Below are 14,022 nucleotides of genomic sequence, written 5' to 3' on the forward strand. Positions count from 1 at the left end.
GTCTGGCAGCCTCTTGAGATGAGCCGATTGGTTCAGCAGGACAAATCTCCGACGCTGTCGACGTTTAGTCAGGGCCACTCCGTTCGGCTGAGGAAATATAGAACTGTTGGGCTTGGAGCCCAGAAATGTTCTGGCTGCTCGGCTGTTTCAGCGTTTGTGCACAAAGCGGCCTGAGTCCAACACCAATCCAGTCAAGGAGCGATTGAGTGACGGACGTGTCCGAAAAGGTTTAAAAGTCGTATTCATCATCATCAAATCACAAGCCTGGCTCTCGAACCCCCAGCGGCCTGAGATGTCGACTCGCCTCTCTGCATCCTTCCAGTCCGTCTATGATGACAACTTTCGTGACGGGTACAGCATGGATTCCGTGCCCAGTTCGACTTGACGCGGACCGCAGAATCCACGGCCTCCCGTTAAAGCGCTAGCTGGGAGAAGCTGACCCATCATTGGCTATTTAACTAGTTATACCTAAAGCGGAGCGTTTCCTGTACCCTGTGAGGCCGATGGATACTCCAACTTCCACGAACCTGCCAGCCCAGTGCTCCTCCTCTGGGCAGGGCACCACCCCTGGCGTCGACCAGCCTCTCCCTCTCTTCCCTACTATATGGACTCCAAGGTTTAACCAAGCCGCTGCGTTGCTTCTTCCAGCCGACGCCACTGGGGGAGGCGCTGGGACCGATGGAGCAGCTCCCTCGTCGCCTAGAGAGCCCAGTCCCACGGCGACCTTACCCCGAGCCTCAAACCCCTCCAGAATCCGACGTCGCAACCGGATGATAACCTCCTGCCTCGAGTGCAGAAGGCGGAAGTTGAAATGCGACAGACTCCATCCGTGCTCCAGTTGCTCCAAGTCCAAACGCGACTGTCTCTTCCTGGCTCCGGCCACGGATGCGGCGTCGCGGATGAAGCTGACGGAGCTCAAAAATAAGATCGGGTCATTGGAGCGTGGTCTTGAGCGGGATGCAGCCGCGAGACAGGGGGTCGCGATTAGACGGGAAGAGTCTGGCGACGCTATCCAGGAAAGAGGCCACGATGGCCCCAGCCAAGCCGACGGGATTGTGGATGTAATAGGGAAAGACGATAGTCGGCTCCCGGTCCCGGATGATGAGAAGGACTTGGAACCTACACCGTTGGCCGTGCAGGATGCGGCATACGATGATGATGCCGATGACGAGTCGCTAGACCTAGGCTTCAAATTGGGACGAATGAGGATGACTGATAGGATTGGAGGACTTTATAGGCCAATGATTGCTGATGAGGTTCGTACCAGTTGATTCTATAAACTGCTACAATGATTTATTTTTATTTTTATTTTGTTATTGTTTGAAATAGGCCGATTCAAACCCAGCTCTGGAGAGTGCCTTGCTGACACTTCTGTTCCCATTTAGCTCTCGGCCGCTTTGGGGACACTGCATGTGTCTGATACGCCCCAAAAATTCGCACCAACTCCATCAGTAGATCCTCAGCTGCTGCAGGAGATGTCGGCAGTAGGAGACAACCCATATTTTGAACCCAGCGCTTCATATGTTGCTCCCAGTTCTGCGATGTTCTTTGACGGTCCCCAACGGTATATGTTGGCAGACTTTTTGCCGACAAGAGTGGCTGGCGACAGGCTGCTACAACAGTATTGGGAAGCGGTGCACCCTATTGCCAAAATTGCCCATCGTCAAACATTTGAAAAGCAGTACAATGACTTCTGGATAAATGTATCAAACGGGATTGAGCCGGCATTCTCTCTCCAAGCGCTTGTCTTCGCCGCGATGTTCAGTGCTGTCGTTAGCATGTCAGAAGATATCATTTTAAGCACATTTGGCGTCCCCCAGAAGCGGCTTATCGAGAATTTTCAACTGGGGACCGAGATGGCCCTAAGCAAAGCCAACTTCCTCAAAACGACCAAAGTGCAGACGCTTCAGGCATTGGTGATGTACCTGGTATAGCGTCCCTTTCTCCTGTCTTTAGCATGTTTGTTTTGGCGCGCTTAGCTTATACCCTTTAGATTCCGATGTGTCGAGAAGAGATCTCTCGAGCCCACTCCGTCCTTGTTGGGACGGCCATACGGTTAGCTGAGTGCATGGGACTTCATCGTGACCCAGAAGAGTATGGCCTTGGGCCGGTGGAATGCCATGTACGACGGATGATCTGGTACCAACTGTGTTTCCTTGATATCCAAACGAGCTTACTACAAGGACCACGTCATTCAATCCGGCGAGAGGATTTTTCGACCAAATTTCCAGTCAACATGGATGATTCCGAGATTTCCTCAGCTTCTACAGACTCCATTGTAGACGCCCCTCGATGGACGGATATGACCTATATGCGAATTCGGATTGAATGCAACGAGCTGCGTCGGCTCCTCCTTGTCGATAGGATCCGAATTGAGAAGAGGCAAGTCAGTCTAACTCAAGTACTTACGAAAATCGAGGCTTTTCGAAAAGCCACCTGTGCCAAATACGGTCCTTTCCTTTTCGTACCCAATCCCAAGCCCATCCACCGAGCTGCGCAGCTCATGCTATCTATTCTCCTGTGTCGCGCATACATATCGGTGTTGCATCGTTACGCAAACGGTGTTTCTATCCGCATGCCGGATCGATTGCATCAAATCCTCATCAGCAGCGGTACCCAAATGCTCGAAGACTCGATCCAACTTGAAACTTCCCCAGACTTACGCGTTTGGGCATGGTATCATGGTGCTTTAAACCAATATCATGTCGCATTGCTCCTTCTTATGGAGATTTTCGCTTCTCCAATGCGACGAGAAGCCGATCGGATATGGCGGTGCTTGGACTATGTTTTTGAGACGTCGTCGTTGGCGCCCGACCTGGCTAACGAAGCTGGCTCCCAGGATGTATTTCAGCAGCGGGATGCAAAGGCTCGTCTTATCTTGACCGCTTTACGCGATAGAATGACTGTATATCGGGAGATGAGAAAGCTGAAAATTCCAAGAAGCATGGTTGATTCAAAGGTTCTGTTCTCAGAGCGAGAAAGTTCTGGAAGCTACACAGAACCGCCTCCTCTCCAGAGAGCAGTACCGAAATCGTTGGCATCCCGTCAAACCCAAGGTAATGATATCTCTGTGGCTTTCTCGAGCGAATTGCCCGGTACTACCAGGCAGCAACATTGTCAGAGGCCTGCGGATCTTTCTTCTTTAAATGAAAGCATTGAAAGCCAGCCGGCATTCCCGCAGTCGGATACTTACGGTCAGCGGGTGCCAATGTTATCACCACCTCTTGCCCAGCCGCTCATCGAGCCTTCTTTCTTGATACCGGGCGCTATGCAACAACACTCTTCACTGCCCAGGCAGCCTGTGAGAGCGGCGAGTCATGATTCTGACCGAGTTGGGTCTGAGGATTCAAGTAGTTCCAACTTGTGGTTTGTCTCTGAAACAGGACTGGGGACAGCCGGAGCTGCTTCGTCGATCGAAAACAATGGTGTACCAGATGCCGCTCCTCTATTTCCACAGACAGCCAGCGGAAAACCTACTGCAGCAATTGATATTGACTGGGTAAGTAGCGTTGTAACGAATGATACCACTAATTGCAGCAAGCATCTGTGCGCTTATTCGCACTTGAGCTTGCTATCGCAATCGCCGCCCTATGTCGGTATCCTGAGGACCAAGATTCTTACACACAAAACTTTCACAACTACTCTTACAGCGCAAGATACTAATATAATTTACCCAGGGCGAATGGGACAAACTCTTCCCAGCAGATACCAACGGTGATTTCAACATTCTTCCTCCGTCCATGAATCCCTCTTTTACCACCTTCGGTTCTAGCGAGGCGACAACAGAACCGATTTATCCATCTTATCCATGATTAGTCCTGTGTTTTACCAGCCCATTTCGCAACCACAATTCCTGCTCTAAGTATACCCCCAGAAGACAGCCATCTAAATAGCCACCCCGAGATTCTCCACTTGGAAAACCCGGAGAGCCCAAATGAAATTAATTGCTGATCTTTTCGCTCCAAAAAGTCTGCCAGGCCAGGGAACACATGTTCTGTGATATCCTCTATCATAATGTTCTCTTCAGCATAACCTGCGTCCCGCAACTGTGATTTGTATGTGGTTGGCGTAACGAAATTAGAAAATGGAGCTGAGAGAGAAGGCGTAAGTAACCGCAAAAGCAAATTATTCAAGACTGATCTTAGGCGAGATGAAGGTGCTGCGAGGAAGATGTCGAATGCAAGAAAGTGAGCATGGAGCACCGAGTGAGTATACCGGAAAATATCGCGACGGGATGGTCTAAAATGGTACGCAGTGTCGAGAGCGAGCACATATCGTTCGGTATTGATTGGATGATTGCCATGTTGCTCCTTTTCTTGCGCAAAAGCGATATCTATGGCTTGTCGTAATTCGCTAGACCATGAGGACGGATTTGCGGCGTCCCCGCAAAACAGCTGGACGGTTTCTGGACCATGCGGCCGGGTCTGGTTTGAGCACCTCCCATTCTCCCCGTCGTGATGCCTGGATGCTGTTACTCTGGAATTTGCAAACTCATATTGTGTTTTATCCAGCGTGATACCCACGTAACGCTGGAATAATGAAGCAGGCATATTCTCCTGCCGATCTCCTTTCGTATCAACAGTCCCTGTAAAAGTCCTGTTCATCAAATATAATGTCTGCTCGCCGCATCCGAATCCAAGGTCAAGCAATACTCTCTTCACCAAGCCCGAATTCTTACGGCCGGGCAATTCATAGTTTTCCCGCATCTGGTTCAGAAGCCCTGCAGATTGGAGTATTCGTTCTACCAGGGCTTCGCATGCTTCTGGCAACTCTGTCGCGTCCTGGTTATGCACAGGCTACGTTAGTTTGAGCATCATTCGCGTGCGTTGATAGCATCAAAATTAAATGAATCATAAAAGCGATGCCAGTATCAAGAGCACCTCTTTGCCCTCTTACTTGGATGAAATACTTTCTCCTTCCGCTGTTGAAATTGTCCCGGCTGCCAATAGTTGATCAGCCGTGCGGACAGCAAGCTATTTTCTAGCCGGACAAGTTATCAAGTACTTTCTTTTGGCGTATGTTTCACAAACCACAGCATCGGGGAAATAAAAAGTAACACAAGGAAAACAATCAACTCCTCCGTAAGGTAAACTTCGATGTATTATATCAAGCAACTCTTATCCTACGTAGAGGAGAAAAAAAAGGCAAAAAGAACGAAAGACGAAACTATGCAACTAACCCTCCAATAGCCCATATTCATCCACATCTTGTCCGGCGGAAATTTCAACCGAGCATTGAGAACAGCATGGTCCAGGCCATACAGTCCGGTGGTTTCGGTGCCATACTCACCGCTGCCGGTGGTGGCTCTGCTCGCCGCGCGCCTTTGTCGCCTTCTTGAGCATTGCCTGAATAATATTGGGATCGAGAACGCGACGGCATGAGTGAGGATAGGAAAAACCGTCGACCGAGGAATGGGGACAACAAGGGCTAGGAGGCTTAGAAGGGACAGGAGAACCAAAAGCGAAGCCATCGTTGTATAGTGTACAACGCACGTACCTGAGTACGAGGTCCAACGCTACTATCCAGACATTGCTTGCCCGAGATGAACCGGCTCTCTCTCGGAGGTTCATGTTCGCTGCTTGGGTTTTAGTGGTTTGGGAGATTTGAGTTTTAGAGAACCAAGTGTCTCAGGGGCCAGTGTACTCCGTAGAGTTATCGACTACAAAGTTCAATTACAACGCATATATATATTCGAGTGCAGATTTGATTTACTAAATTTGTATGCGAACAGATATTTAGCGATTAAAAACAAAACCATGCAGCACGCAAGATATGCCGAGAAAATGGCACTCGAAAGATGATGATTCACCCTGAACTTCAGGCCTCGTCCCAGGTTGTCGGCACCATGCTAGCTGTCAGTTATTTATTCCTCCTCTAACCCAGGGCTGGGTGGTGTGAAGAGAATGGCACCGCCTTGGACGCCCAACTTCTTCAGAGGATTCTCTTTTCCGTCCGTTAACCATCCCACCAGCTCCGAGAAACCGCAGCGTTGATAGAAGCGTTCTTTTCCCTTTGAAGCCACCACACTAGCAAGGATGCCTTCTTTCTTCGCTTTCGCAACCCCCCAGGCAGCCAGTTCTCGCCCATAGCCGCGATTCTGATACTGCGGAAGCACAGCAAGGCAAGACAAAGCCCAGCAGTTATTACGATAAGAAGGGAAAGAGAGGATGTGGTTGACAAAGGGGATGGTCGTCGGTGCGAAAGTCGTAGGAGTCATGTTCGGGGGCTTTGCGGCGGCGCGGTTGGGGAAGAAGGTATTGGCAAGGAAATTCATGAAGGCGAAAACGGGCCTGATGAGACGCCCTGAGAGACGGACAGTCAGTAGGGTTAACAGATCGTGTCAGAGGAAGCGCGACGAAGACGTACTTGGATCCCACCATCCCCATAAGCCCCATACCTTCTCCCATCCCAGACCTTGACGTTTCCATTCCGCCGCCCCCGTCAGAACCTCCTTTCCTGAGGCTGGATCCGTCTCATAGCTCACCAAGTACACCATGGAATGGTCCCAGAACCTTTCTCGACATCGATGGTACCAATGCGCCACGAAGTCTTGCGGGAACTGGTCCCTATATGGATGAAGAATGACTCCCACTACTTCTTCATCGTAAAATCCAGCTGCAAAGATGGATCCTATGGTAGGAGTATCGGAATATCGAGCGAGACGGATAGGCATTTGAAAGGAAAATTATCAGTATCACTCTTCACTGTATACCGACGAAATCGATCGCTTTCTCTACACGCCAGGGGAGCACAGTAAGAATTTGAGCCCCAAGCTGGGGTCTGGGCTTGTTTAAAGCACAATGCCGGCTCGTATTGTCTTCCATTTTGGCTTGATATGCGTATATGAAATATTGGAGCCTTGAGTTAGATTCCGACTAGTTAGTTAATGTGCAAGCAGGGTTGGCGAGCAAAAGTCCCGACGGCTAGCTCCGGCCGAATCGCTTGATACTTGTAGATGTTTCTTGATTAACTGTTCGAGCCGTACACTCTCAAGGACTGATTACCGGGCTAGAGAGGAGGAGTGGTAGCGTTGGAAAAGACTTTTGGTCTACACTTCCGTATACCATTCAATCTCTCATAAGATGTGGACACTTCCTCCCCCGTTTTGCTTAGTTGGCTGCTTCATCCATTTCACGCACCATTTCTAATATTTTGCCGACCCTGGGGCCTCGGGGTATCGTTGGCAACTTGAGCCTTTCTTCGCACACCAACAAGACCATGAGCTAACTATGGCTGGAGATTTGTCCCTGCTGGCAGAGTTGGACTATCATTTTCTAGTCTTGCTATATTTCGGAAACATAATTGGCACAGGTTTCCCAGCACAATGCCATGAACACGATATCAACTTATCTGTCAGCTAGCACGTCCATTTCGATGTCTCAATCCCGTGGCTAGCCCATCACCGTCGGTAAATGAAAGGACATACCTCCGTGAGATAGATGTGGAAGATTTTGAGGGATATACCCTATGTAATCAGAGTATATTTCAGAATTAGTTAACTTACTAGTTTCTCAGACTTATTTTAGGTATAGAACTTAGCCAGTGCAACGAGTGAGACTTGAGAGACATTTGATCACTAATCTTTTATCATAACTACAGGACAAATGTTCTGGTGAGTGACTGACCTCCTGTAAGCTGGCTACGAGTTATCCAACTGGCCCCCCACCGAACCATCAATTCCCCCCGAACAGCAAGCCTCGGTCAGGGAACGAGGAGAGACATGGTGAAAGCCTGAGGCCACCAGGGCACGGACACCATGCAATGCAGTCGATGTCACACCCCGCACTCGTCCAATAGCAAGGTTAGCCACCCCGGTCATCGAAGCCAGCGCGGGGCCACCACAGCTCTCGCGATAAATGGCTAGCGTGGCTGGCAAGGAGCTCATGTTTCTTTTTTAACTAATCATGACCCAAAAGTGAAAGTGAAAACTACCAGCCCTTCCACAACAAAAAAAAGAAAAAGAAAAGAAGTAAAAGAGAAGGCATCACAAGACACAACCAGCTGTGCTTGTTTTGCGTGGTCGCCTGCAACATCTATTCACTGGATTCCTACGGAGTAGTTGGTCAGTTTGCTTAGATTATGGATATTTCACAAACAGTTGCTTCCTGGCTTTCTCTGGCCGCAACGGTAATCGGCTTGGGCTCCATCGTGACCCAATTCGGGAGCCTCATCGATTCTGCAGATCCTTTCCGTGCTTTGAGAGACCTTCGGCATTTGGGCAGATGGATGCTCCATCAGCCGCATATTCCATGGTATCGCGTTCTCAAACCACCTCCCGTTGGCCCTGTCATCGCTGCCAATCTGCCCCATGGGCTCTGCGGTCGGAAGACGGTACACATCAGTCGCTTACCACTGACACAGCCAGCTGGGAAGGCTGGCTGGTCAGTGATACTTGCAGTCATACACTCTCCTCCAAGCCAGGAGTACGAAAGCGGATCATACTTCATTCAGCCCTCCAAAGAGCACACTGGAGATATGAAGCACATAACGACCATCATCCGTGAATCACTGGTGGACGTTTCGAAGGGCACATGGGACGACCTTCCTTTACGGCCTCTTCTCAAGCACAGACGCTCCTCATGCGTAGTCATTTCTCGCACAACCCTAATGGCGCTCTTCTGCGTGACCAATGCTCGACCGGCATTCAGGCATAGCGGCGCTTCTGGCTTTCGCGCAGCATACCCATCCTACTGCGGACAGTGGCTTGTGGAATGGCCCCTTGGAGACATTGCACATGTCAAATTTGCTGCTCACGATTCGCATGCACACTCGAGGGATGTTTATCCCATGAAGTTTCAAAGCAGAGTAGATAGGTGTCTGCAAATGCTCGCCGGAGTGGTGTATTCATCAGGACCTACCTCTTTCAAATGTGCCTTTCCAGGACGAAAGTCGTCCGGGCAATGGATTCTGAAGTACGCGGTTAGAGGATTTGGCGGTGCGCATGGCGGCAGACATCTCTACAATATGATAGGAGGCAACGTGAATGAGGTGGACTTTCTCTCGATGAAGCCGTTAGGTGATAGTGACATAATAAGCAACATGATTAGGCTCGACCTGCCTAGCAGTGAAGGCAATAATCATGTTGTTGATTTATTTGTCCCTGAAGAGGAGGCTAGAGCTCTCAATCGAGCCCTCGATTGTCTCCCTTGGTCCTCTCTCTCCTGGTCGATTCATCGGGGCATGCGCGATATCCTTGTTGCATTTGCTAAACCGAGAATGGATCGATATCGAGATCAGTTAGCTGAAACCCTTCGCTCCGCGGTGGATAGATGGCCGGAGAAATTGGTTGCTCGAGGGTGGGATGCCCAGTTCATCAGACGGGATATGGCACATATGGCTACCAGTGCTGTTGCAGCTGGTAGCGGGAACTCCGGTGATGTGGTCAGAATTGTTACAGATATAGCGATGATCCTGTGGGATGGCACAACTGCAGAACTTGATGAGACGACCTTTTGGAGATATGACGACCCTGTCGAGAGTTCTCCTGTTCTCAGTCCAATGGCTGTCGTCGCTCTCGTTAAGTGCTTCGTTTTGGAATGGAGTGTTGACTTGGACTACCAGATGTACCACGATTTACCTCTGGAACTGTACCTAGGATGAAATTGCGATAATCCCAAGGTGCTAGGATACCCTTCTCATTCCCGTAAGTGATTGATGGACCTTATCGGCCCCAATATATATATATGGCACCTCCCTCTGAGCAAAATTTTTTCATTCCGCTGGAAGTCGTATTTCTTGGTGCTCCCCTAAGCAATGTGTGATTTCGATGTGTAATTCTGGCTTTTTTTTAACCAAAGAGGAGAGGGTAGACATCTCTGTCTTTTGAGATGCCCTTCTCTTTGCTTTTTCCGCTTTTTTCCCTTTTCCACAGAAATGTCTGCAGATATCAACATTTCCATTGTGTGCACACTGAAATATTGCTGTTCAGGGTATGACAACATGCCAAGCCCTCGAAGGCGAAAGCACAGGCCATTCTGCTCCCTAACCTGTTAAGGACTAGCGTACTCTGTGCTGAATACATATAGAATTCGGGCACGTGTTTTCCCACACAACAAACACGTGGGATGACGTCATGCTGATCGATCCGCTCTGGCTGTGCCAGCTCCCGGTCACTCCACTCCGGCGATCACTCGAAGCTCTATTAAATGGTGCAGGCCTGCAGATCGTCGCCCCCTTTAAAATCCTCAGGGTACTCCATACTCCGTACAGCTTGTAGCATTTGCAAAAAGGGTGGAACCAAGAGGCTTCAATTTTGTGGCGACAATGACCCCATCGAATATAGTCACGGAATTCATCTATTTCACATTAAAGTCAGATGTCAAGCCAGAAGACCGCGAAAATGATGATGGCAGATTGTTCCTCAGCGCATTAAACACCGTCAAACAAAGCTGTGGATATCTAAGTTCATTCTGGGGTCGAACGATCGAGAATGAGAACAATATTGTTTGGATTATCGGTAAGACCTCCTCTTCTCCTCAGGAGCTCGAGAGACACGCCTCCGCTTTGCCCATAACCTACTAAAAAACAACGCGCGAAAACGCGAGAAAAACAACATAGAATGGAATGACACAACCGGCTGCGTTCCCCTTTCTCTGCTCGCTCCCATTATCGAACCAGATACCACTCCAATTGCTCTCCACACCACCCTCACTCCGCCGCCAAACGGCCTCTTCACCAATGCTTCAGTCATCGAATTGGCTGTCCTTGCATTCCCACAAGATCTCAGCCCGCCCGAAAGGACCTCCTTAAACAATAATCTGATCAACTTCCGCTCCATATGTCTCCAACTGAGAGAGTCCGAGCCCCCAAGCGCCTTTTTAATGGGCTGGGTCGAGCGACCAGGCAGCGTTCCGCATCAGGGAAGTGAGTCCGGAAAAGCACAACTGGTAGTCTTTGTCGTCGAATGGGAGAGTAAGGAACAGCACGAAATGGCAAGAAAAGCAGCAGAGTTTGGCAGATCCATTGCGCCAATAAGGGAGAAGATGTTACCCCCTATCAACATTCTGCAGATGAGGCATGTCAAGTTGCAGCCCGTTATGTGAGCAGATAGTGTTGTGGTCTGAATTCTACCCAGAGATCAAGTTGAACAGCTTTTCAAGGTGATCGGAGATGTTGGGCAAACACTGTCGGGAGCAAGTCCTAAGAATCACTAGATTTTTGGGGCATGAATGTCATAGGGTATGTGAATCCGAAAATGCACATGAATGGGATGCTGTCTTCGAAGTGATGCTGTCGCCCGGAATAATAATAATAATAATAATAATACAAGGTTGGCAGTTTACAAGTGCTGGAAACCACATTGCTTGACTGAACAAGGGGTAAAAAAACACGGGAGAGACAGAATTCGGAGATAGACCATACCATTTGTGTGATAAAGTACAGCCCAGTAGAAAGAGAAAATAATTTGGAATGTGAACATCAATTTTGATGGAAATAAAAAAAGTGGATAATGAGCAAAGGGCATAAAAATATTAAGAATTACATGGCTGATGGCTTGTGATGAATTCAAGCTCCGCTGAGAGCATTTTGAATCCAGGACCATGTGAATCATACCATTAAATGCGATGTTTCTCGCTCTCTGTCAAGTAAAAGTCATTAGACATATCGGGGCTTTCATGGAACATGACCTTTCTTTGACTCACCAAGTCTCGAGTAGAGCATGTAGAGGGCCATTTGGTTGCACTCCTGGGTTCCAGTGATGGTCACCAGACGCTCATTGCTATTGTCCTGGGGCTCATTAATCTTGATGACGCTCCCGCTAAGGTGGCGGATTTCATTGATCTTGGCACCTCCCTTTCCGATGATAGCACCAACCATGTCGTTGGGAATGAAAATTTGCTGGGTCAATGGGCCGCCAGCAACAGGAGCTCCCATTGGTTGAGCCGGCGTTCCATGACTGTGAGGAGGTTGAGGAGCTCCGTAGGGAGCGGGCTGATGCGGTCCAGCCCCAGTGTAGCCTTGGCGGGGGGAGGCGTTATAATGAATAGGCTGCTGCATACCGTGCGGACTTGGACCAGGTCCATGCATATATGGCACTCCATAGCCGGTAGACATCGCGCGATTGGCCTGGGGATGGTGTCGCTTGAAGCTGTCTGGATGGCCATATTGTCCACCAGCGGGTTGCGGAACATAGGGAACTACTTGCATGCCACCGGGAACAACACCTGCGGGACCACCACTTCGGGTTGCATATGCTGAGGCCGCAGGTCCACCGAACCTTTCTGTCAGCTGCTCAACCAAAGTGGCGGCAACGTAGTAGGTGGCAATGTGAACGGCGTCAGCAACACCAAGGATAACAAGGGATCGTTCAGTGGATAAGGGAAGGCAGGAATCTGAGGCATTGAGGCGTGCACCAGAGTGCTCTTGAATTTCGCGGATGCGAACGCCAGACTTGCCGATGATTGAGCCAATGAGGATATGGGGAATAAGCAGGCGAAGGGGATAGGTCTTGGACTGAGCTGTAGATGGCGAATCCAGAGGTTCATTGTTCAATGTACGAATAATCAACCCAAACGCCTAGTCAAGGAATGTTAGTCACCAACTCAACATGCTGTAGCCGGGCTATCCACTGGTGAATTTACCTTTGCAACTGCATCTTGAGGACCGCTAACAGTCAGGATTCTCTCGACTGCACCACGGGTGTAATCGCTGACGGTACATTTAGCACCAGAGAGACGGCGAATCTGAGAAACATTTTCTCCACCTTTACCAATGCAGGTGGCAGCTTCAGCACTTGAAATAACAGCACGGATGTGAATAAACCCGGTTTCATCCTGTGTTCCGTGGGATTGACCAGGTGCTTGGGAGGTTGCACGGTCATTGTGTGAGGCTGTAGACTGAATAGGTTGAGTCTCCAAAGGAGCAGTTGGGGAAGACTTTCCATTGTTAGGGGCATCAGGAACCACTAGATCACCTTGACCATCCTGGACGTTGTTCTGGGCTGCGCCATCGGTTTCGGCGGTAGGCTCGACTTTATTATTTTCCTCGATCTTCGTGTTATCCTGGTCCCCTTTGACCTCCTGCTCGTCACCTTTAACTACTTTATCTAATGCCTGACGTTTGGCATCCGGCTGATCGGTTGGACCAGAAGGCGAGGATGGGTCCTCGAGAGGTCGCTTCGTAGATGCGACGGCGGAGGTTGGCGAAGCCGACATGTTGGATGTTGGGATAAACGGTTCTGCTAGGTTGCACCTACGCTGAGAGAAAAGAAAAAAAAAGAGTCGATGGAGGACTGAATGTCTTTCTTCCTATTTTTTTTTTTCTTTTTTTTTTTTTTTCCTTTCTGTATCGCTTATGTACACCAGGAGTTCTCAAGGAAAACTTGCTGGTGCAGGTGGTCGGCTGGAGAGGAAGTTGGTGCTGGTGCTGTGTGAAAAGGCGGAGTGCTGGGCTGAGTAAAAGGAATGCTTGCCGAGTGTAAAACCGGCGAGTAAAAGGAGATGCTTGGTTAAAGGTGACTGTGCTGAGCACAGGGCTGCGGGAAATAGATGATCTCTTCAGAGGTCACGGAGAGTGTTGAGGTGAAAAGCGGACTGGATGAACGGTGAAAGCGGCGGGCGAAGGAAGAAGGTGGGTAGGTAGTGTTGGCAGATTGACAAGTGTTAGAAGGGATGCTAAAACGCAAAAGGGTCCTTATGATGCCTCCAAAGCCTGCCTTGTACCTATATTCCAGCAATCGAGCTCCTTCGAAGCAGAGGATCGAATAACCAGCTGGTCACAAAAGGGGCAAAAAGCAAGAGGTCGCTGAACAAGTTGGGAATAGAAGAGTCAAAGCGAGATGTTCAAAGTAATCGTACTCATTCATGGGGAGGATGACGAGAAACCAGCAAGAACAGGCTGAGGGACGGCGTTGATGTGCTCTGGCTGGCAAGAAGACGAGACTGATGGCGATGACGCTTGATATCGTGTTGCGAGGTTGAGAGAAAGCTGGAGAAGGCGAGGAAGGTGGAAACATTCTGCCGCTAGCGCACTCTTTAGCGACCGTGCATTAGCCGCATCAGGCCTAGCCCAAGATCACGTGAA

At 49.5% G+C, this 14,022-nt stretch overlaps 6 protein-coding genes across 6 annotated transcripts; 3 read left to right on the top strand and 3 right to left on the bottom strand.

The window, feature by feature from the left end:
* The first annotated feature begins 346 nt into the window (after positions 1-346).
* Positions 347-4,254, top strand: D8B26_002080 (uncharacterized protein). Its single transcript, XM_003066021.2, has 4 exons — positions 347-1,256; positions 1,386-1,928; positions 1,994-4,104; positions 4,157-4,254. The coding sequence occupies exons 1-3, from the start codon at positions 504-506 to the stop codon at positions 3,716-3,718; spliced, it is 3,021 nt and encodes a 1,006-aa protein (XP_003066067.2). The 5' UTR covers positions 347-503; the 3' UTR covers positions 3,719-4,104; positions 4,157-4,254.
* D8B26_002081 (uncharacterized protein) lies at positions 3,813-5,552 on the bottom strand (the record flags this gene model as incomplete). The annotated part of the gene is made up of 2 exons (XM_003066022.2): positions 5,180-5,552; positions 3,813-4,781 (listed from the first exon to the last, which is right to left on the bottom strand). The coding sequence occupies exons 1-2, from the start codon at positions 5,468-5,470 to the stop codon at positions 3,813-3,815; spliced, it is 1,260 nt and encodes a 419-aa protein (XP_003066068.2). The 5' UTR covers positions 5,471-5,552.
* Positions 5,553-5,692: 140 nt separating this feature from the next.
* On the bottom strand, positions 5,693-6,828 carry D8B26_002082 (uncharacterized protein). Its single transcript, XM_003066023.2, has 2 exons — positions 6,367-6,828; positions 5,693-6,303 (listed from the first exon to the last, which is right to left on the bottom strand). Exons 1-2 carry the CDS (start codon positions 6,671-6,673, stop codon positions 5,864-5,866), a joined length of 747 nt encoding a protein of 248 aa, XP_003066069.2. The 5' UTR covers positions 6,674-6,828; the 3' UTR covers positions 5,693-5,863.
* A 1,109-nt stretch (positions 6,829-7,937) lies between these two features.
* D8B26_002083 (uncharacterized protein) lies at positions 7,938-9,885 on the top strand. The gene has a single exon (XM_003066024.2). The coding sequence runs from the start codon at positions 8,080-8,082 to the stop codon at positions 9,598-9,600; it is 1,521 nt and encodes a 506-aa protein (XP_003066070.2). The 5' UTR covers positions 7,938-8,079; the 3' UTR covers positions 9,601-9,885.
* Positions 9,886-10,147: 262 nt separating this feature from the next.
* On the top strand, positions 10,148-11,423 carry D8B26_002084 (uncharacterized protein). The gene is made up of 2 exons (XM_003066025.2): positions 10,148-10,456; positions 10,558-11,423. Exons 1-2 carry the CDS (start codon positions 10,264-10,266, stop codon positions 11,040-11,042), a joined length of 678 nt encoding a protein of 225 aa, XP_003066071.1. The 5' UTR covers positions 10,148-10,263; the 3' UTR covers positions 11,043-11,423.
* On the bottom strand, positions 11,407-13,910 carry D8B26_002085 (uncharacterized protein). The gene is made up of 3 exons (XM_003066026.2): positions 12,582-13,910; positions 11,643-12,516; positions 11,407-11,578 (listed from the first exon to the last, which is right to left on the bottom strand). The coding sequence occupies exons 1-3, from the start codon at positions 13,152-13,154 to the stop codon at positions 11,556-11,558; spliced, it is 1,470 nt and encodes a 489-aa protein (XP_003066072.1). The 5' UTR covers positions 13,155-13,910; the 3' UTR covers positions 11,407-11,555.
* Between the last annotated feature and the right edge of the window lie 112 nt (positions 13,911-14,022).

Source organism: Coccidioides posadasii, chromosome 1, assembly GCF_018416015.2.
Source record: "Coccidioides posadasii str. Silveira chromosome 1, complete sequence".
NCBI classification, from domain to species: domain Eukaryota; kingdom Fungi; phylum Ascomycota; class Eurotiomycetes; order Onygenales; family Onygenaceae; genus Coccidioides; species Coccidioides posadasii.

Excerpts from the sequence above, each read along its gene's own strand:
- D8B26_002080 (XM_003066021.2), top strand. The coding sequence starts at position 504 with ATGGATACTCCAACTTCCACGAACCTGCCAGCCCAGTGCTCCTCCTCT. Across the intron at positions 1,257-1,385 it reads GGCCAATGATTGCTGATGAG|CTCTCGGCCGCTTTGGGGAC; the intron begins GTTCGTACCAGT and ends GTTCCCATTTAG. Across the intron at positions 1,929-1,993 it reads AGGCATTGGTGATGTACCTG|ATTCCGATGTGTCGAGAAGA; the intron begins GTATAGCGTCCC and ends TATACCCTTTAG.
- D8B26_002082 (XM_003066023.2), bottom strand. The coding sequence starts at position 6,673 with ATGCCTATCCGTCTCGCTCGATATTCCGATACTCCTACCATAGGATCC. Across the intron at positions 6,304-6,366 it reads ATGGGGATGGTGGGATCCAA|GGCGTCTCATCAGGCCCGTT; the intron begins GTACGTCTTCGT and ends TCCGTCTCTCAG.
- D8B26_002083 (XM_003066024.2), top strand. The coding sequence starts at position 8,080 with ATGGATATTTCACAAACAGTTGCTTCCTGGCTTTCTCTGGCCGCAACG.
- D8B26_002084 (XM_003066025.2), top strand. The coding sequence starts at position 10,264 with ATGACCCCATCGAATATAGTCACGGAATTCATCTATTTCACATTAAAG. Across the intron at positions 10,457-10,557 it reads CAATATTGTTTGGATTATCG|AATGGAATGACACAACCGGC; the intron begins GTAAGACCTCCT and ends AAAACAACATAG.
- D8B26_002085 (XM_003066026.2), bottom strand. The coding sequence starts at position 13,154 with ATGTCGGCTTCGCCAACCTCCGCCGTCGCATCTACGAAGCGACCTCTC. Across the intron at positions 12,517-12,581 it reads CTCAAGATGCAGTTGCAAAG|GCGTTTGGGTTGATTATTCG; the intron begins GTAAATTCACCA and ends TTCCTTGACTAG. Across the intron at positions 11,579-11,642 it reads CATGCTCTACTCGAGACTTG|AGAGCGAGAAACATCGCATT; the intron begins GTGAGTCAAAGA and ends TTTACTTGACAG.